At 34.3% G+C, this 21,906-nt stretch overlaps 1 protein-coding gene and 1 long non-coding RNA gene across 12 annotated transcripts in view; one reads left to right on the top strand and one right to left on the bottom strand.

Moving 5' to 3' along the window:
- The window catches only part of bun (TSC22 domain family member bunched), a 118,466-nt gene that overhangs the window by 41,413 nt on the left and 55,147 nt on the right, over nt 1-21,906 (top strand). The window contains exons 1-3 of one of the 11 annotated variants that reach the window (XM_086834764.1): nt 93-14,534; nt 15,159-15,249; nt 21,359-21,812. The exons of 7 other annotated variants lie outside the window; for them this stretch is intronic. In XM_086834764.1, the coding sequence (XP_086690890.1) occupies nt 21,565-21,812 (248 nt within the window). In that variant the 5' untranslated portion in view covers nt 93-14,534; nt 15,159-15,249; nt 21,359-21,564. Of the gene's footprint in view, nt 1-92; nt 15,250-21,358; nt 21,813-21,906 lie in introns of those variants that run through there. 3 more of the 11 variants (XM_086834767.1, XM_086834763.1, XM_086834766.1) reach the window with 3 other exon arrangements.
- Nucleotides 10,376-21,692, bottom strand: LOC147643404 (uncharacterized). Its single transcript, XR_015272128.1, has 2 exons — nt 19,247-21,692; nt 10,376-19,191 (listed from the first exon to the last, which is right to left on the bottom strand). It is a non-coding gene; the product is annotated as an uncharacterized LOC147643404 (long non-coding RNA).

The following is a 21,906-nucleotide window of genomic DNA, read 5'->3' as shown; positions in this document are numbered from 1 at the left end:
TCCTGGTTGCGGCCTGCTTTAAATTCCCCCTAAGAAAATGTCTTCCAATCTTTGTCCTTTCCTCTCAATGTTATTTGGTGTTCTAACCGCTTGCTGTTTGCCCCGTATTTGTTGCACGCTGAATGTTTCGTGTTGCATCTTTTTCCAGGGTGGGATTTTACATTTCTAATGGTAATAATTGAAAAATTCATTAGTTGGAGGAAGCTAAATATAACATTTTTCATGAAATTTTTAAGTTTTCTAGTCTAACTTTTGGAATCAGTTTAAAAGAGGAATCTTCTGAATCTCGGTTTAAAAACACTTCGAAATTGTTTGAATTCCTAACTAAAACATAGTTTTATATAAGAAAAAATATGGTATAAATATGTTTAACATTTTTCTCCTATGGATCTTGGCATTATTTTGGAATTGTCCATACCTTTTACTAACTTTTGTTTAAGACTCTACAGAAGTTAAAATATTTTTGAAACTTTACAATCAGGGAAGTCAGTGTCAAGTGTTAATATATGTGCCATATTTTTTATACATATATACATATTTTAAATATAAAACGGTTGATATTTAACATTCTATATGAAAGTATAATTTTTTTCAATAGGATATTATATATTTCCTTTCAATATACAACTCTAAATCCATGTTTTAATTTATTTTTATAATCGGCATGTATTAACTTTGGTGATTGTAATTTCAATATTTAAGCATGATTTAATTCCAAATTTAATACAAAATTTCTATATATATTAAATTAAAGTCTTTAATATTAATATTGAAATTCTGATCCCACTAAAACGGAACCTAACCTTGGATGAAGAAATCTTTAACCTATTATTAAGAATTCCTTTTGTTTTAAGATATAATTTATCAATCAAAGTAAGATTTCCATTAATTCCTATTGCTTAGCTTAGGCCCCTTTTTATTTATGACAGAACCTTTTCAAATTATATATTCTTCAAATATAAGATACATTCCCATATCAATTTGCCAAATCATTATCCTTCGATCAGGTTACGTCATTCGACAGGTGATTCATGAAGGCAATCACAACAAATGTGCATCGCTTTCGTGGTCCAAAGCCATTTATAATCCAGTCACAAGGTTGCCCTAAAGGTTTCTCTTCGCATTTATTCCCTGCTTTTTGCTTAATTATACAAAACCAATTTACGTTCGAAGAAAGGAAGGAAGGAAGACCCCTTCTACACTCTTCACCCTCAAAAACTATTCAATCAACGCAACTCTCGACGCATTTAAACTTTGTACGAATTTATTTATTTTTTGTTGTGGTTTCTTTGGGTTCTCGAAATGATGTCATTCCTAAAACTCGACTTCTCTTGTAATTCTTGTTTCGCGTTTTCGTGCATTTATTTCTCAATGATGATGGCGATGACGACGATGATGCGTTAGCATTTGTAGCCTCATAAGCAATAAAAAAGCAATTCCCTTGAGGTGGCCACAACGCAATTTCCTGGCCACTGCGCAGAAAAGTGAAAAAGGGTCTCCCTGGATAGTAGTTCTCTCCCAAAAAAAAAAAAACACAAGTAAATATGGAGACCCCCACAAAGGCGAGGCTTTGTTTGGGGGAAACTGAATGGCGCAGTAAATTAGAGGTATCCATGAGAGACAAGTTCAAACACATATATTTTTTAAGGGGGCCTGCCAAAGCCTAATAAATTACATTTTTGTGTCGCGCAAAGAAATTCGCAAGGAATTCCTAAGGAATTTTAGAATTAATATAAAATTCATATGACGCAATTGCTATTGAAATTCATTTTAAGGAATTTAGTAGTTTATCTGAAGATGAGCAAAGCTTTTTGAGATAACTATTTGAAAGTAGTTGTGCTTTTTTTTATAATTGCTCTAGTGACTCACTTCACTTGTGATTCACTTGTAAAGATCAAAGCTGGCACTTAATTTATGCTTTAAAAGGAGTGAAGTATCAGTACTTTGTGGATGATTAATCAGGAAATTGTGTTGCTTTTTACTCTATCTTTCAAGGGAAATGAATGTGGGTATTTCCCCTAATTAAAACTAATCTTGATAATTGTTATTCTCTTTAAACAAGCTTTTTCTTTTGGATTACGAAAGGTAATATGTGTAGCTTAATATCAGAAGAAGAAATAAATGCTAATATAATAGTAAAAAGAAAGTTTGGTTTGTAATATAAATAAATATAAATGTATTGCAAATGTTTCTACCTTAGTAAGGGAAAAATTTAATAATATAAAATATAAAATTTAATTATATAATATAATAAAATTTAATTATATAATATAATAAAATTTAATTATATAATATAAAAAAATGTAAAAATATAAAAATATAATAAAAATTCTAGGTAATGGTCCTCCATAAAAATAAAACTTATCCCCAGAAATCTTTTTTTTTTTAAGAAAGTTATAACCATTAACATTCATTTCATTAAAATTAGGTGTCACCTTTTATGTCTATTGACTATTTTGCATAAAACCTCAGTTCTTTTGAGTAAAGTTTAATATTTCGCTTTTAAAACACAGTACAGTTGCCTCAAATGGTATTTAAAAATCTTTTGTACTTTGGTTTCCTTTATTCTTCCTCCAAAATGCAACTTAAATGCACTCAAAAAGCGCATAAAACTGATATTTTCTGCCTTAAAAAGACGTTTGACTGGACTCTCTTTCTGGGACCAAAAAACTTGTACAGATTCGAAGACCAAAGGAGGAGAACTCACTCAAGTTCAAGGTCAACGAAATATCTGAGAAGCCCAAGCGCGTTCCCTTTAGTATCTTCAATTATTTCTTTCATTTTTTATTTATATTCTTTTTTCGGGAGGAAGCAATGAGATTGGAAACTCACCCAGACTCCGCAGACCAATTAGAATTTCAATTAGGCATCATCTGGGGGCTTTATCTCACTCAAGAGAGAGAGAGGCTCCTTATCGAGGGGGCTTCGAGTTTGGGTCTGAAAATGTATCTCCGCCTTCTGTTTCTCTTGTGTTCTTTCCACCAAAAAATAAAAATAAAAGTAAGCTCCGATGTTTGTGCTTGTGGCGGCTGAATGGTTTGCTTTTGGGATGATGTCAGCATTTATTTTTGGCACAAAATGCTTGCAGCCAGTCGAGCAAAACACAATGCCCAAAAAAATAATAATAAAAATACAAAACAAAAAAGAGGAGCAAGAGCAAGAGCAACAAAAGCGAAACAAAACAGAAATCCCGAAAAAAAGAAAGAAACCAAACCAAACCAAACCCAAAAAAAGCCGCAAAACATGCCAAAAAAATAATATTCAAGTGAAGAAAGGAAAGAAATGAACAGCGAAAAAATAAAGCTATAGCCACAAACAATTATCTTATGGAAATGGCTTAAATCGGGTAAGGAGGAGTGATGAAGTGTAGGCCAGAGGCGAGTCTTTTATGGCCTAAAGTGTAATGTGTATTGTGGCCAAGAAGATCGGCGGAGGAAAAGAAGATTCTTCTTGTTTACTCTGCTGTCTGGCTTGAAGAAGATTTCTCTCTTTGTAGTGTCTTGGCTTTATTTTGGAATTCTTCTTGGTCTTTCTTCTGCCACTTTTGACAATTTATATTTATTGGGTTTTTTTCCACAAGTATTACTTGTCAAGTCATTTCAAATTATTGCCTACTCGATGATTCCGTGCTTTATTTTGTTATTATTCCACTTATATTTTTTGTATTTTTTTTTCTTCTTTTAAATATAAATAATACTGTCTGAGTTTTTGTGTGTCTGTGTATTGTGTGTATCTATTTATAGATGTATTTTTTTTAACTTTTGAATAACTTTACAATAGGTTGACTAATTTATACATTTTTGTTTCCTTTTTAGGTATGTAAAATTGTCTTTAACTATATTATTATGAGGGTGGTAAGTCTTGACATTATTAAGTGGCGATTTTGTTTTATAAACGAATCAAGGATATATATTTACTAAAGTTCTTAACTATCCTTAATTTTAGGTAGATATTTTACCATGTTAAAGCTCATGCATTATTTATTAATTCAATGGTTCATTCTAGCAATGAAAGAATATTTAGAAAACACCATTTTGTATTGTTTCGTTTATAAATATTAAACTAAATTTTTTAATCCCATGAAAATCTATTCTCTAATCAATTTATATAAAAAACCTCACAACAAAATCAATTTCCTTTGGCAATATCTTGAGCTTTTCCTTTTCTATAGTTCATGAACTATAATAACTATAAATTGGGGTCATAAGAAGGGATAAAGAAACTTTTGTCTGATACGTATTCCAACACTAATCGATGTGATTACATTAACATTATCGGACTTGGAAGTAGACATGAACGGGTGACGTTAGAAACTAAGGAAAAGGAAAGGGGGAAAAACAATGGAGGGGGAGGCAGCCTGACAATTAACGAGCAACAACAAATGAAAAGCTATGTCGACGCCATCATGTCTGGCATTTACACTCGTTCACTGGAAATCGTTAATTTCTCGCCCCAACAACATCACCATCACCACCGAGGTGAGCCACGAGCGAAACCCCTTAGATACAGATACAGATACAGATACAGATACAGCTATAGATACCAGATACAGCTAGACTTTTCTTTATTTCATTTTCACATTGCAATGTGCGGCAAATTACATTTAAATGGCTGCCACTTAAAATGTCTATTGCCATTGAAGTGGGGCTAAAAAAAAAAAATTGGAAATTAAAACAGGAATGCAATAAAGGGTTGTAAGGGGGAGTTTATAGTGTTTGCCTAAAGCTTTGTGTGATGGAATTAGCAAACTGTGGGGCTTGAAGAGGAAAACTACTCTAACTAACGACACGTGTGCGAAAAGTAAATTTATATCAAAGTGTAATTAAAGCCTCGAGGGTGTTGAAGAAATAAGGGAGACGTTATATGGAAATAAAATGTTTGAATAGATCGAATGAAGTGGGAATGTAGAAAAATATATAAATGTGTGTACGTGGAGATGAAGATTTCTTAAGATTAAAAAGAATTACAGAGAACTTTGTTTAAAATACAAATAAAAGGAAATTTGTATATAATTTATTGATCTCTCTTAATGTTTTTGTTTTTTAAGGATTAAGCTATTCAAAATTCTCAAAGATACTTTTCTCTGTTTTAAATAGTATTTAAATTCGAACTTGTTTGAAATTAAAATGTAGTAAAATGCATTTTTGGTTTAACCTCTACGATTTTATTTAAATGGTATTTATTACATTACAACTTTTAAACAATTTTGTGTCTAAATGCATTCCCCAAATATATATTCACACCATTTTGCTGTCAATTGGCCATAATTTTTTATTCATATCTTCCCGGTAGGCGTGTCAAATTTCACATTTTATTGCGGTTTCTTTTGTGGTGTTGATTGTCCGCGGCGATTAACGCTTTTCGTTTTAATTACTTTAATTGCCATTAGCTTTTGTTCTCCGCAGAATAATTCGCGATGAGAAACTGTTGCTTAAAAATATATAAACACCGAACCGAACCGAACAGAACAAAGATTGTGCGCAATTAAAGGAATTACTGGGCATGGCCACTGCATCTTGATAGATTCTGATTGAACTTTAAACGCATTGATAATGATTTATAATAGCTGCTGCAACTTTGTGATCAGAAGAGAATTAATTCAGGGTTATGGGATTGCCAGGTGGCTGCTACATAGAGACTTTAGCAATTGTTGATAGAAAAATGTGACAGTTGCTATTGATTGATCGGTGGAGGAAGAGAAAAATCGGAATCAGTACTTAAGGTGTGTGTGATTTTTGTTCTATATTTTCCTTATCATCTTTTCAAATATAAAATTGCAATTAATTATTAAGTGACTTGTGGCTTTTGCATTTGCAAAAATAATAGAATAAAAAGCTTTTCCATTACTCCAACTCTCAAGCCGATGAACCTTTCACAAATGAAACCTCTTTCCACCTTTGTTTGACTTCCACTTGATTTCAGACATTTTGTGGCTGTTGCCCAAAATGAAAAGCTGAAGTTTTAATTATTTTTTTGCCTAGACAGCCACGTGGCAAATATTAAACAGAAGCCACCGAATGCTAAACACACAAACACTGCGGCATGAAAAAGCCATTCTGCTCGCCATTTAGCCACCTGTATTTGGCCAAGCTAATGAGGCGATAATGGTGGTTAGAGGGAAGGCAGAAAAAAGGTGAAAAAGGTGGAACAGTTTAACCAGAAGAGCCAGGCATAAAATAAACCAAAATATATGGCACTCTGCTGTCGGTTTGCCGCCAGAAAAACATTGTATGCCAATGCAACCTGAGATGGAAAGTCGGCAGGGAACAACATTTGTGTTTGGTTTATTTATTTTTTTTTTTTTTTTAGAATACTTAAGTTCATTATGGTTTCGGGTTACAAAAACGAACAGGGAGGTGGCACTAGGAAAAGGCATCGACATCGAGACTTGGCTAATAACGCGGCAGACATTCTGGCGGCACAAACAAACTGAGACAATGAAAAAGTGCAATATAAACAAACGACAAACTGTTGACTAAGCCTAAGACAAAGACACAAGTTTTCACTTTATTGCCATTTTCTTTATTTTGCATAAGCCAAGGAAATTCTTATGAAACTTTCGAACCACGCCAAGTTATGCTTGCAAAAATGTGGAAATAATAATGGAAGAGAGCTTGGCTTAAATTATGGTATATCAATTATTATGCAAACTTTGAGAGTGCAAAAAAAAACTCAAACGAAGCAGTTTTAATTTACTCAATTTATACAGTAGTTTTTTATACACTTCTACATTGAAACTGAAAACTGAGAAACTGTTTTTTTTTTCATATATAGACTTTGAAAATTAATACAATTTTAATTTATTCCAATTGTTGGAATAAGTTTTTAAATAGTTTTATTTAAAATATTAGCACGACAAACTAAGCAGTGCAATATCTACATCATAAATAATAAATAACCAATGTTTCTCCAACGAGTTCAACAATTCAGGAACTGGATAACCATAAAATTCAACAATCATTAGTACAAAGTTCAACAACCATCAAATTCAACAATTATCCTCCAAATTAGCCATAAACTTCACCAACAGGTCAACTATAAAACTCAACAATTAGCCATCTCGGCTTAACCATAAAATTTATTATTATTTAATCATATTTATTAAGTTGTAAAAATCGAAAATTCCACCCCTTTGGCGATAATTTCACGGCAAACTGAGCTCCACCCACAAACTAAAATTACAGCCGGGACAATTCGGGTCATTGCTGGCCCTCTAGTCATCGGCGAAATCACAAGCTCCATGACAAGCCCAAAATGCCTCAAGTCAGGCGACAGCAGCCATAGAGAAGAAAATAAAAGAAAAGAAAAGTGTTGCCGCCCATTTCGAATAATTGCATAGGCATAGCCAAGTCAAAACCAAACCTCAAACCAAAACCAAACTAAAAAAAAGTGCAACAATCCTGCCAGTGGCTATAAAAACGTCAAACTTCAAAGCAACTTCAACCGCAACAAAGAAAACAACACAAGTATGGAAAACAAGCTGAAATTATGATTAGTTGTAATTTGATTTTAGCCAGCCAAGCCTGCGGTTGCGTTTTTTCACCCTCTTCAGACGTTTTGCATTTAATTATGTGCGAAATTTGTGATTTTATGGCCAGCGATAAAAACAGCTATGCCTGAATCCAAACAATGCCATGAAACAATTGGGTATTTAATGTACAGACTCTGAGTTACTGTTTAGTTTATAGGGTGAATATATAATGTAAGTATATGTGAATTATTTCTTTAAAAATCAATCAAGGGATGAGTCAGGGAAACGTAATTTAATTGCCCAGAAATAAGTTACCCAGCTTGTTTACTTGTTTCATCATATTTTTTAATTCTTCCTTTTTTTCCATTAATATTGACAACTTTATTATGGAAAATATTTAAAAATTTAATCTATTATGAAAAGGAACTCATTTTGGGGTGCCAAAGCTTATATATCGTTGCAGTTTGCAATTAATTTATGACATCGAATTGAAAATTGATGTATACTTTGAATCAATATTAATAGAGAATTTAATATGACAATTTGTTCGATTAATCAAATTTTAAAAATCTCATAACTATGCCAAAAATTCATTAACTTTAATTCGGAAAGCTTTCCTATGTTAGTTTTTATTAGTTTAATAAATCTGCATATTCAACATAAAGTTTAAAAAAATTACAAATTTTGTCAATTTTTAAGAATGTTAATTTATGTTTTTCTTTTAAAAAATTAAAAAAATTTCGTAAAAAATGTTTTACAACCGGACATGGCTAGATCGACTCGGCTTTTAATGCTGATCAAGAATATATATAATTTAAGGGGTCGGAAATGACTCCTTCGCTCTTTTACAAGCTTCTGACTATAATTACAATACCCTGCTATGGTATTAAAAAGGAAAAATAGCATATTTTTTCACCTCAACCAATATACCCTTAAATCACAAGAGCCCCTGGGTAGCAAAGGAAAATAATATCTGAGAACGTGCCGCACTTTGGGGTTTTAGTTTATTCTCCCAACGCATACGATATATACATATATTCGCCGGGGAATTAGAGCAATGAACTGTGGCCAACGCTGACTTGTCTCAGCCGGAACTGTGAGTTCATAGTGCCCATTGCAGCGGGAAATGCAAATGCAAATGCAGCTAGAAGGGACCACACACACTCAGAACCAAAATCAAGCACGAAATGTAAACATTCAAAATTTATAGCAACAACCAGTGGCTGGTGTGGTGTTTGCCTTCTAACTGGTAACTTGTAACTTGTAACTGCTAACTGCAGCAGGTCCTGCTGACCCACTAAAAAAGGGTCTCGTTCCGGAGGTGATTGCACCATGGCACCCCCAAGTCCTCCAACTCCCTCGAAAAGCATTACTAAAATTGCCCTGTAAATTCAAGCGGCACGCGATATGTCTCAAATGTCTTTGCGGGCCTCTTTTTTTTTTTCCTCTTTTCCACGAATTGTTGCATTTTAATTTTAATGCATTTGGGTTTTTTCTTGCCTTTAGTGCACTCGTGCAGAAACATATAGCATTAGTGGCCCCAACCAAAAAGTCAGTCAAATGTTTTCTGAGGAATTAGACCAAGTTGACTTTACCCAGTCATCGATGGGTCAATATTGATTCGTATTCGTTTGGGTAAATAAAAGGCCAAGTCATAATATTTGTCCATTTGCACAGAAACCCCATTGGTATGTGACCCAATCAGCAGACTAGGGTGCCACCCAAAAAAATAAATATTATAGTTTAAGACAAATCACAGACATCACAAACTCGAAATGAATCGAAAGAATATAATTGACTTAAATTAATAACAAATACATTTGAATTCTTTGTCTCTCTTTGTCCCTCTTTTTGTGGCCTCCATTGTTCTTACCATTTTCCTAATTAGGTTCAATGACATTGCAAACACTCTCGGGCGAAAATACAAAAGAGAAAACTACTTTGTTTACTTACAACCGAAGCAAAGAAGTATGGCAAATAAATCTTGGTAAAGAAAGAAGGAGTGTTCACAGATAAAAAACAGCTTTATTTTTGTTTGATTTAAACCTTCGTTTTGTATATGTTTAATTGACATGATTTACGCAGCAACTCCTACTGCTTTTCATTCATTATTAAGTAAATAAAAGTTAAATTTAACACTGCTGTTGATGTTGATGAGTGGATATTTAAACACTTACTACACGTGTAATTGTTTTTACACTTATTACGTTTTTTTTTTGTGACAAGCTTTCACTTTTCAACAAGTACTTGTGAAGTGTTATTATAATTTTTTTATTCGAGGAAGTTGTCTGAACTTTAATGATGTCCTCATCAGGTTCATTATAATACTTTAGAAATGGGAAAAGTTATTTATTTATTATTAAAGTGCAACTGTAGAAGCCATGAAATGTGTGAATAAAGTGCCTTAAGTCATGTCCCAAATTAGCCTTATCATCAAAAGATACTAGAAAAGTTGTAGATAAGGAAAGTGTTTATATACAGGAGTTGGTGAGACATTTATTTACGACACAGAACGATCAGTAAGAGTTGTGTAATTTCTTTAAATAATTGAATTAATTTCAATTTATTTATTTTATAAATATTATGTTTGACCATAAATCAGTTTGTATATTATTCAAAAGCCAATAAAATCATTGAATAACTAGAGATTATATACAGCCATATATTTTATAATTGTAAGCTTGTATTTATTTATATCTTTTAATGTTAAACCTCTTTTTTAAATGCCTCATTTTTTGTATTGTTTATAAACAACAAGTTGGATTAGTATGCAACCAGCAGAGCGTATCAACAACAGCGATAATCGCTCAGTAAACTGGTTTCTGAGGCTAAATTAATAAAAGTTAACAAGACAATTATACATATATAAGTCAAACCCACCGTTAAAAAAAACGTCTATAATTCTCTTATTTCTTTACATTTTATTACAAAGCTTAGAACCTAATTAAAACTATATTTGCAAACAAGGTACAGTTTCTTACATAATACAGTATTTCAATAACATTTAAATCACATTACACTTTTGTGTGGTTAACAAAAAAACAGAAATGAACAAAAACAAAGCACATTTTTATAGGAATATTTTGGGGTGTTGGTAGCGCAGGCAGAATCCAAGTGTTAATTTCCGATGATTATTTGGGCACACAGCCAAGCGATGTTGCAATTTGTGTGCCCATTTTTTTTTTTTTTTTCTTCCCCTGAGTTTCTGCCTCTTTGATTTTGGTCTCGATTTTCCTTATGCCACATTTTCAGAGTACAGTCATGGCGATGAACATGAGCAGTACGAGTATGAGCCAAGGGCAGATGAACATGAGGCAGGCGACTTCAAACATTTTGCAAAAGCTCTCCTGGTGGCCACCTTTTTCCACGATCTGAATGGACAACTGTTGCGTTTGTTTTGGTTTTGGTTTGGAGGGCCTTTGGGAGGTTTCGGTTTCCCAAAAAAAAAAAGAAGCGTTTGACAACTTGGGGGAAATAACACACACAACAGGTACGACGTTCGCCGTCACACTGAGCAAGAGTCGAAACCTTTTTCCTCGTGTTTGTCAGCTTTGTGTGTTGCTGTTGGTGTTGCTCGTGTTTCTGTTGCTGCTGCTGCTGTTGTTGCTGTTGTTGTTGTTGTTGCTGCTGCTGCTGCTGCTGCTGCTGCTGCTGTGGCGTCGTTGCTTCGTTTGTCGCCTCGGCTCTTTGTTTGCCGGTTTTAGCTCTGTTTATATATATTGCTCTCTATCTCTCTTGGTTCGAGTGTTGCCTCTCTCTCTATCTCTCTTATCTCTCCCGCTTTTTTTTCGATCGCTTCAAGCTTTAGCTTTGGCTCTGGCTTTAGCTTGCTTACCTCTCGAGGCTCCCAATTCCCCCAAGTTTGCTGTTGGAAAGCTTATTCTTCTGACAATTGCATTTCAATTTCATTGACCCCTTGCCTCAGCGATTTGTTGGTTTTTTTGCTTTCCTCACCTCACTTTATAGTTGATATTCTGTTTACTTTGTTATGGTTGGCTCTTCTTATCACTTTGCCATTGGGTTATCATCTATAACCTCAATTCTCTCAGGTGAGCTTTTGGAGTCAACCTTTGTGTTGGGGAACTGCGAACACGTGTTGGAGAGCTGAACTGTTTTTTGTACAGTTGAAGATAAGGCTTCAAGAACTGGAGCAATAGTTTGATCTTTTATTTATTGTCTTCTATAAAGTAGAATATTTTTGTTGACTTTAAAGAATCTACCTTATTTTGAGTAATTTCGCAAATATAAATTTGTACCTGAATCGGATCAAAAGAAAAGGTAAAATTTAAGAAGTCTAGAAAAATATCGCGCTCACTCTCATATCAATATCATAATTTTAAACAAGAAATCATTTCAAAAATCTTTATTAAATATTTGCAACCCTTAATTAAATGTCATATCCCCTGTTTTATCTATAGAAATCTATATTTTCGCTTTCCTGAATCTTTCCTAATCACCTCAGAATCTTTCCGGTTCAAAGTCCTAACATACCAATTATTAATTTCCCCCATAAACTAACCATAGATCACATTTTCGAGTTTCCCTATACTTAAGTAGAGTACATAAATCATATTTATGTTATCAATACTATGACTAGGCCAATTCTACCCATCGAATCTTTTCTCAATAGCTTTTTTTGACAATCAAAAAATGTCTAAAAGACTGAGAAGTGGCTAAAAATTGATCGTGACCATCGAGGTCGCGACCTTTTACAGAACTGGTCTGGGGACTGACTGCACCCATTGCCGTGTGGAAAATTACAGGCAACCAGTTTTGTTTACTTTATGCTTTTCGATTGCCAGACAGCTCTATAAAGTAGTTTTCAATATAGTTACAGTATATGGAAACTGCACAAAGGAAAGCTTCGTCATCTAATCAGTTTTTTTAAGCCTCTAATCTTATCACTCGTTGTTTACCGAATCAAACAGACCTCTTGAGACTCACAAATCTTTTGACGATATGTCATTGAATGAGTTACCTTCAATCTCTTAAAAGTGCTAAAAATATCTATGAACTGTTGCATGAGAGTGATAATAACATAATAACGTAATTTTCTGCCTAATTAATTTTATTAAATTTGTTATAAATTAATTAGAGACTTGATTGTTTATTAACCCATGTATTTTCTTTTTTATTTGCAGGTATGTTAATAATAATCTTTTGGCCTATATATAAATATATATCTGTAGTGAGTACCAAATGTTGCAAGAATCTTAGCGTGGGTTGTTTATAATTTGTATCTATAAATTTTTGTTTGTGTGAACAATCTTATCTAAATTGGTTATACTTAATCTTAGATGATTTACGGTTGTGTGTCATCGTAAATATATATTTTTTTATAGCATATTTCAAGTGGCGGTGTTTTGCTGGCAATATTCTGCTAAGTATGCTATAAAAAATGACACAAATTTTAAATGTTCTTAATAATCTTAGGATGAAAAAAAGGTATTAAGGATGGAAATAGTAAGGAAATCCTCAAATCTTTTCTAGAAGTTAGGTTTAAGAGATTATTTAAGGTAAAATTAAAGAAAGTCAACAGGACGTATACGTAATATTTCAAAGAACACATTACGTATACGCCCCATTGTTCAAGGTGTATATTGTTTTTATGTTTAATTTAAAATGGACATTTTAAATTATTTTCTTGCATAAATTATGTAAATTAATACATTTTATCCAACCCGGTCTTAATTATTTTATGACCATTCAAACCAAACTTCAGCCACAACTGTCCTATTTTCTCTTATCAACTCGGGAATCCTTAGTTTTAATTGGGTTTCCTTTTTACGACCAGAATCTGTCTCAGTTCGTCCTTTTCCTCTTCCCTTTGCTCCAATTTCCCCAAGTTAATTTTTCCCAGCACAGACAACACCCGCACGCAGCAAATTCAATTGTTTTGTTAGGACTCCGTCAGAGCTTTTTCGTTCTGAACATATATATACACATGTATATATTCGCATAGTTGATTTTTATGCTTTGTTTATTCAAGTATGTGGGTCATGCTCCACTTGTAATCAGAACGCCACAGAATGATGGCAAATAAAGAGGAGGAGCAGAAACCCCACACACATATAAGCAATTAATGCTAGGTTGTCCTTAGTATGTCCCTTTGGAAAAACCAGGGGGAAATGCCTTTTGAATTCCTTGGCCTGACATTGATTTACCTTGTCATTGAAATTCTTCAGTTGGCATGCTCATTCTCCTTCATGCAATATAAACTACAAACAGTGTTCTTTTCCATTGTGGAATTTCATTTCTATTGCCTGTTTTCCAAAGGAAAAAAGCCTTGACTAAGGACCTTTCAAATGGATATGCCTCGTTGATAATTTATAAATTGGTGTAATTATTTTAGCCACAAAAAAATTGGGACAGCTGAGAGGAGAGAGCTCTCACTCTATCGGGAGAGAGAGAGAGCTCTGTGCAGTGTTCATTTCTGCACTCACTGCCCATCTCCCTTCCTCTTATTACCGATGATAACGATGAATTTATGTTTTTCTTCGTATTTGCTATATATATATTTGCCAGCACGTTTTTCCCTGGGCTTTGCGCAGGCGTAGGGAGAATGGAGCAGGTGTTATTTATGCTCCATTCATGCCCATCTATATTCTATATTTATGTGTGTATACACCAGAGCAGGAGAGTGGGAGAATGGGAGAGAGTGAGAGAAAGGTAGAGCTAATTAGACGGCAAAGAAAACTCAAAATTTAATCGAAATTGGAATAGGATAGAGGGAATTAACAAAGAGCTTCGGAAAAGCCATATACAAATTTTCTTATTTCGCGAGAGCATGAAATTCGCTTTTCTTGTATTTTTGCACACTCACGTGGCCCCTCTCTCTCTCTCTCTGTGGCAGAAATGAACTTGCGCTTGCTCTCTTTCTGGCAGAGCTCTCTTTTTGAGCGATGAACGCGCCAAGCAGAGGCAGCCAGCAGCAGTAGCAGCAACAAAAAAAAATCCTACCCTCAGTCAGTCAATCTACACTTTGGCTTCTTGCTAAACCAAACCACACAAAAACAAGCTACAACAAATTAAGAGTTTTGCAAGCAGCATAAAAATAAATTTTGTAAAAACAAATATATATATATATATAAATACAAATCGCATAAATTTTATATCTTTAAAGTCGCGTTTTATCGCTCGATTTCCTTCGCTTTGCAGCCGTAGCAGCGTCATTATTTTGTGTGTTGCCTCTTTCTGTTTTTTTTTTTTTTTTTTTTTAGTCTTTTCTGTGTGGCAAACGCGGAAGTTTTTGCTGCTCGTCAGTCAGTCGTTTTCGGACATCATCGCCGAGCGTTTGTTGTGCGAGTGTGCGAGTGTGCCGCGTGTGTGTGTGTGCGTGTGTGCTTGCAACAAAAAGCAAAAAAAAAAATTATACAAAAAAATAAAAGTTGTAAAAATAAATAAAGCAAAATAAATTAAAACCAAGTGCCTGAGCGCTGATTATGTAAAGGATTTACAAATCAAAAAGAAAGCACCCACGGAATCTTTTTAATCAAAAAATCGCCTCGGTTTTTGGTCGCTCTCGCTCACTCTCACTGTGTCTCTCTTTCACTCTTACCAACGCTCTCTGCCTCTCTCTCTCTCGCTCACTCTTACTGCATAGATAATTTCCAGAATTTCGCGCCCATTTGTTTGGTGTTCATTCTAAATAATTATTAATTAATTTATAATATTCAACATACTTCAGTGACAGCGGCGTATAAAAGAAACGCATCATTCATGGAAAACAAAAACAATTTAGAAATTGCTTTTAATAACGGAAATATATTTATTAAAAGGTAATGTCTGTCACCCAACTAAATTCTAATTAAGTGTGTTTTTTTACATTTAATTGTGTTGTTGTCGGTTGTTGTTTCGTTTTGTTATGTTACGTTTTGACTTTATAATTTATCAAATTTACCTAAACAACAAAAATTAATTGCAAATTATGCAATTTGTAAAAGTTAATTGAAAAGAAATTAAATCCTCATCCCTTCACTTATATCTAATCAACATTAAAACAAACATCATTTCTGTGGGGAGTTTTCACAGTGTTCATTCTGAGTATTTCAACTAATTGTGTTAATTTCAGCTGTTGGGTGAGGTCAAATTCTTGGGTGCTTGGTGGGGTGGTGAAATAGTTACTAGAAAGGATATGGATGGAGAAAGGATAAGTAGAGGAAAATTGAGGTATTAAGCTATAGAATATATGGTACAAGTAGTAGAAAGCATCAAATGAATTGACTTTTAGATACAAATCTAACCCCCACCCAAGAAGTAGGTTGAATATATGTCCATGAACTAGTTCTAGCTCTCTTTGTGTATTTATTTACGATTTATTAAACTTGACATTACGATAAAATCGTATTTTTTATTGGTATAATATTCCTTAAAGCGTCTAAACATTTTTAAATTACCTTAACCTAAATTAATCTTCTATAGATCTTTATATTTTGCAAATATAAAGTCTAAAATGATTAAAAGAGTTACATATAACCTTCTTATTATCTATGCTTAGTTACTCTTACTTTTGATTTAATCACAATAATTAAGCTTACAACGAACTAGATATCCATATACTTCCCAAATAAACCCACATAACGTTAGTCTCTCTCCCTCGGCTAACCCCAAAAACCTAGATACTAGAGACTGGTAGAAACCAACCCCAAAAAAATATCCCTATATGTATAGTTCCCAGCACTTCACAACTAATAAAGAAAAACCAGGAGAGGCAGAGACGGGTACAAATAATAGAGAGACAGACGTGTACATATGAAGGGCAGTCATTGGGAAAGGCAAACATTTAATCGCCTTGACTGGCACTTTGCCTTCAATGTCACGGTGTCCTTAATGGGCTAATAAACGTGTCCTTCTTGTCCAAACCCGCTGAATGTATGGCTATTAATCAGAAATCAATAAATAGGGGAAAGCTACTAGCCAGCGGGAAAACTGTAAATAAATTCCCTTAGAAGCTTAGAGCAAAAAATGTTTAATTGTGCAAAACATGATTGAGGGCGCATTTTTTTTACTTGCGAAACGTCAACAAATTCATTGATTTTTCAGCTTTTCTTTCTTATTTTCTTATGCTGCTGTTGGTGCTGCTTTCCCTTCTTGTGGGCTTTTGTGTGTGTGTTTTCTTTAACGAATCATTGTTGTTTTTGTTTGCTTACACAGACCATTTGAGGTTGTCAGCTTATTTCGTTGTTGTGTATATATTTTTGCCGTATTGTGGTAGCATTTCCCACGAATTGGCTAAAACCATAGAAAAAAAATTACCCACCAGCGAAAGTTCTTCCCATTGCCCACCCCCTTTTGATTACGCAACCTTTACTTGAAAGTTGATTTTCATTCATTTCCTTGACGCTTTTCGGTGAAATACCCTTGGGCTTTTCGGTCTGGTTTTGCTTATCGTTTTGCCAGCCAAAATGGCGTCACGTCAACGCTGCGTATACGCAATATTTCGACTGGTGACCTCACAAATTTGAAGGTGGTGGGGGTGGAGAAGGAAACAAAAGCACCACACCCCTCAAAAAATATTATCAACTTCTATATTTATATATGTATAGTATATAAATGTTAGATCTCTCTATTCGCTTGAATGCCACTTATCCAATTTTGGTTACTTCCCAGGGAAAATATAGATCGAACAAAAAACCATTAATTTTGAGATCTTTTATGCTGATAATTTGTTTTAAACTGCTTAATATCATCATCATTTTCTGAGAGAGAGAGAGAGAGAGAGAGAGAGGAAAATAACTTATGGTTGCTATATTTAATCGACGTTTCCCTATAAAGCTGATCGCATTTTGTGCATCTCTTTTATCGACTTTGAGTAAATGAATCTTGATGAACTCAGCCGGCTTAGAGCGGTTTTTGCCGGTATTTTATTGTTTAATTGTTTTCTTTTGTTTTTTTCTGTCTGTTTAATTGTCTAATATATTGATGGGTATTTTGTGTATTTATTGACTTATGATTGAATGATAAATCAATTAAACTGATGGAACATAAAAATAATTTAGCTGAGGAAATTGCTTTTTACGAAACTTAATCGAGCAGGGAAATTAATTGAGTCTTTGTATTAAGTCATCGTTAAATTATCTCACTCAGAAGAATGATATTTAAGTGACTCTAATGTTATGTCATTTTTATTTAAAATAAAATTTATATATGATATCTTAATTTTTCTTAATTTATTAAATTTCTACTCTATATTCAACATCCTTGGGAATAATTATAAAATAAAATCACCAATTAATAGAGTAAACTTCCATAAAAACATCAATATTTTCCCCAAGAACTGTGTCGTCAAATAAATCCAATCCTTTTATAGAACCCATAAAAAATCCTTAAATTTTTAGTTTAACACCTCACTCGTAAAAAAAACTGCACTCAACGAAAGACTGGAAAATGCAATATGATTTTTATAGATGCGTCACTAAAGCCTTCATCAGACTTCTTATACACCCAGCTTACGTGATGAAATCGCTTTGCAAATGTTAACGTCCTTGGCAGCAATATTTGGCGCCAATTACAGCTGTGAGATGATGCCACAAAAGCCAAGCAAAGTTGAGGAAAAGTCATGAAAATTTATTACAAGAAAAAAATGAGAAGAGGGAAAAATGGAAGGGGAGCAAAGCAAAGCACGGCATAGTGAAGCTTCGGGCCGCGACCCACATTTGCAACCCACACAATAACTGCAAGCATGCTGCAACTGTATCTATGTATCTGTGTATCTTTGAAGCTGCTGCTGCTGCTGTGCTCCGGCTGTATCTGTATCTGTATCCGTATCTCTATCTGTGTGCAAAGTGGGTGCAACAAAGAACCGAACAGAAACTAAACTCAAATAACAACATGTTCAGGTTTCGTATTTTTCTGCTGGCCCATTCACATGCAGATGGCGAAGCCAGAGAGCGACTGAGAGCGCACTGGCGCAATTTTTCAGGTCAAGGTCGGGTCTTATGTGCAAAAAAAAAATGTATAATAAAAACGATTTCGTTGTATATTTTTTGTTGTACTGTGCGTCCCCTCCAACCAGGCCCGTAATGCGCTTTTTTCCGAAAGTTGACGAGTCCTTTTGCCTCTGCCTGCAGTTCTTTCTCCATTGTTTTCCATAGCTCAATGACGCGTGACGATAGATACTTTGCATAATGCCATTTTTCGCAATTTTACACTGCGTAAAGTTGCGCTTAAAATCAGCTTTAAAAAATAAAGTTACAATCTACAAATAACTATTGAGAGAAAAGCAGTAAGAAGATGTGTTGACATTGTTCTATGATGTGCATAAATTTCATGCTTAAATGATTTTTATTGAGCGCTTGGCAGAACACAGAGCGCGATATTCATGGAATTTATTTATGGAAATATATATTTGGGAAAGAGAAAATGTGTGGCGGGTTACATCTTGGAAAAGATATTGATTTTAAGAGATTACTTTTTGTTTTGTAAAAGGTAAACATGAAATTTAATTTGTATACCGCACACAAGAATTTAAGTTATTTGTTGAAGGAAATCCTTGTCAAATTGGACTTTATATCATATATTTTTGTTGGTGCTTCTCCAAGTCCAAGATAATATAGCTCAAGGCTGTGCCTCTCTGATGAACTGGGCATCCTTCCATCACAGTAGCCTACCATTACTCCTCCTGCTCATTCCAATCTCATTCGTGAGATTTCCCAAGCACGTGCCCGTTGAAATATCCATTGTGTGTTGACTGACTACCTTAGGAATTATTATTATGCTCTCTACAATGGGACATGGAGTTCATTTTCAAAAACACACAACACAGATTTTTCATACCTATCTTGGCATTATTTTTTTATGTGTGTTGTGTTTCATTATGAAAACATTTTCAAGGCGAAATGGTATATTTTTTTTGTGAGTTTTGTTTCCTGCTGGGCGCCGTGTGTCAGTTTCAATTGAGTGTTTTCTAGGGGGGGGAGCCCCTGTGAATGGGAATGGAAAATGTTGCTGGCGGTGAATGAGAGCTGCTTGTTCTTTGGCAGAGCAAACTCAAGGTTTTCCGCCAACTCTTTGGGATGAAAATACTTGCCTTGGCTTGGCTTGCCGTGTGTGTGTGTTGGGGGTACCAGTCCTCTGCCAAGTGCTTAGAAGTGTTTTGGACCCTTGTACATGTACTTGGGATGCCTGTTTGGTACGTGACTGGCTTTCAGGTCGACTGGCGACGGACGACTGTGGTGTTGTGGGTAGAAGGGAAGTCAAAGTCAGGGTCGAGCGGCAACATCATCATCGTTAGGGTCTCGCCACTTGACTGTGTAGAATACCTGAACATGTATGATACAACCCAAACGAAAAATGTATAAATAATTTTGGTCGAGTGTCGTCGTCGCAGTTGTCGTTCTCAGTTAATTAAATATGCTAATTAATGTTTGTGTGTGTAACACACACATCAATTTTTGTCACATTTTTTTTTGTTCTTTCCTGGGCCTTTTAGCAATGGTTCTCGGGGGAGACATTACAGCTCCGTCTCCACATTTTTGCTTATCGCATCTTAAACAAGACGCTGGACAGTTGTTGACACCACACTCGCCGAGAAACAAGTGTGCCTCCAGCCGGAGCTGTCATATTTCTAGCCGAGCTGTCAACTAAACTGTCAACAGGAGCCATTTGTTGCATTTGCCACAAACAAGACAAAAAAAAAAAGAAATAAAAAGAAATGGCATGGAGAAAAATGGAAAACCGACCTAGTGCCTGACTAACTTTATGCCTCACAAACATATTACAGTTTTGCGCCACTTGACAGTTCACTGGAGTAATATTTTAGTAGGGTGACTCGCTCTCTATGCCTACAACATATATGGCGGAAATGGGGTATCCATCTTAGTTTCAAGGATTTTCAATCATTTGAGGAAATAACAATAATATTGTGAGGACAACGGTGAAGGATAGGGGTTCCAAATATGTTGCTTATCAAAATAAAATGTATCTTATTATGGAAAAATATTCTAAATATTTTATGATTTTAGGGATACAAAAGCAAAACTGACGTAGTTTCAATCAAACTATTAATTAAGGTTTTTGTCTAAAATTTTATTGGGAATTTATTAGAATTGAAACATGTATTACTTGATGTAAATTCTGTAATTATTTGGAGGAAAAAATATCCTAACACCAATCATCAAATTTTAAAAACCGAATTCTCTCCGAATTGTTTGAGTTACCCCAATGTTTCTGTTACTGCATCTCTTGCATGCCACAGTGTGCTTTCCCCATCCGCTTCATGTTTGTTATGTAAGCGCGCTCATCTCCCGTTTGTTCGAGTTGGCTTTTCCTTTGTGTGTGTGTGTGTTTTGGGGCATGCAACCAAAATGCCTGGTGGCATGTCAGTGCTCTGTGAATGTTAATTGAATACTTTACTCTATGCTGGAACTTTGCATTTAATGATGACACATGCAACACCCACACCCTCACACTCGCACTCACACTCGGGTAAAAATCACACACACAACACAAATTGCAGTTGAAACAGAAATTAATGTAAATTGGCAAAGTTTCAAAATGAAAGCAAAACAACAAATTCGCCAATTGCTTTTGTGATTTAAATCATTTGTTTTGTTTTTGATATTTGCATATTGTTGTGTTTTGTTTTTTTTTTTTTGTTAAACTATTGCAGAGGAAACAAAATTTCAAATGGGTTTCTATTACCAAACATAATTAAATTGACTGCCTTTTTAGGCAAATAGTGGCAATATTGAGTAAATTAATAATAAATAAAATTTGAAACTTAAAGCTGGAAGTAAATTAAAACAAATATGTCATATTTCCTTGCAAAATATATGAAAATTATAAATCTCTGCCATAGTTATTGATAAGTTTTGGCTTACCAAATATATTATTTATTTAAACCTAGTTTCAATTTAATTTTTAATGAAATCTGGTTCTACAAAAAAGCAATACATAGAGGTGCTAAATAAAAGTGCAACAAAAGTTTGCAAAAAAAAAAAAAATGTTATAAATGATTGACTAAAAAAACAAATGCTAAAACGACATAAAAACAACAACAAGAACAGCAACAATTGCATGAGCATAAGTTTTATTGCCAGCATGGCGGCAATAACAACAACAACAACAACAGCGATGGCTGCGTTAACAACAAAATGGCTGCGTTAGCCAACAAAATGGCTGCCAATATGGCGACAAGCAGCAGCAACAACAACATGGGCGGCAGTGAAACAACGCTGCAGCAGCAGCAACAACAACAAATGCATCACCAACAACACCAACAGCAACAATTGCAACAAAAAAATGTCAATCTAATGCCAGCCGCCATTATACAGCCAGAATATTTGCTCAATAATGATCGCGGTTTATTTAAGGTTTATTGTTTTATCAAAGATTTTATCGGGTAAGTAAACCAGATAATAACAAAAACGAGCAAACAAAATAAAATCTATACGAATGGCAATCTGATAAGAAATCAAGCTGTTCTTAATGAAAAA

Source organism: Drosophila serrata, unplaced genomic scaffold, assembly GCF_035046125.1.
Source record: "Drosophila serrata isolate PLE 108 unplaced genomic scaffold, ASM3504612v1 contig_275, whole genome shotgun sequence".
NCBI lineage: Eukaryota > Metazoa > Arthropoda > Insecta > Diptera > Drosophilidae > Drosophila > Drosophila serrata.
Note: the sequence above shows the minus strand (reverse complement) of the source record. Positions and strands in the feature narration are given on the sequence as shown.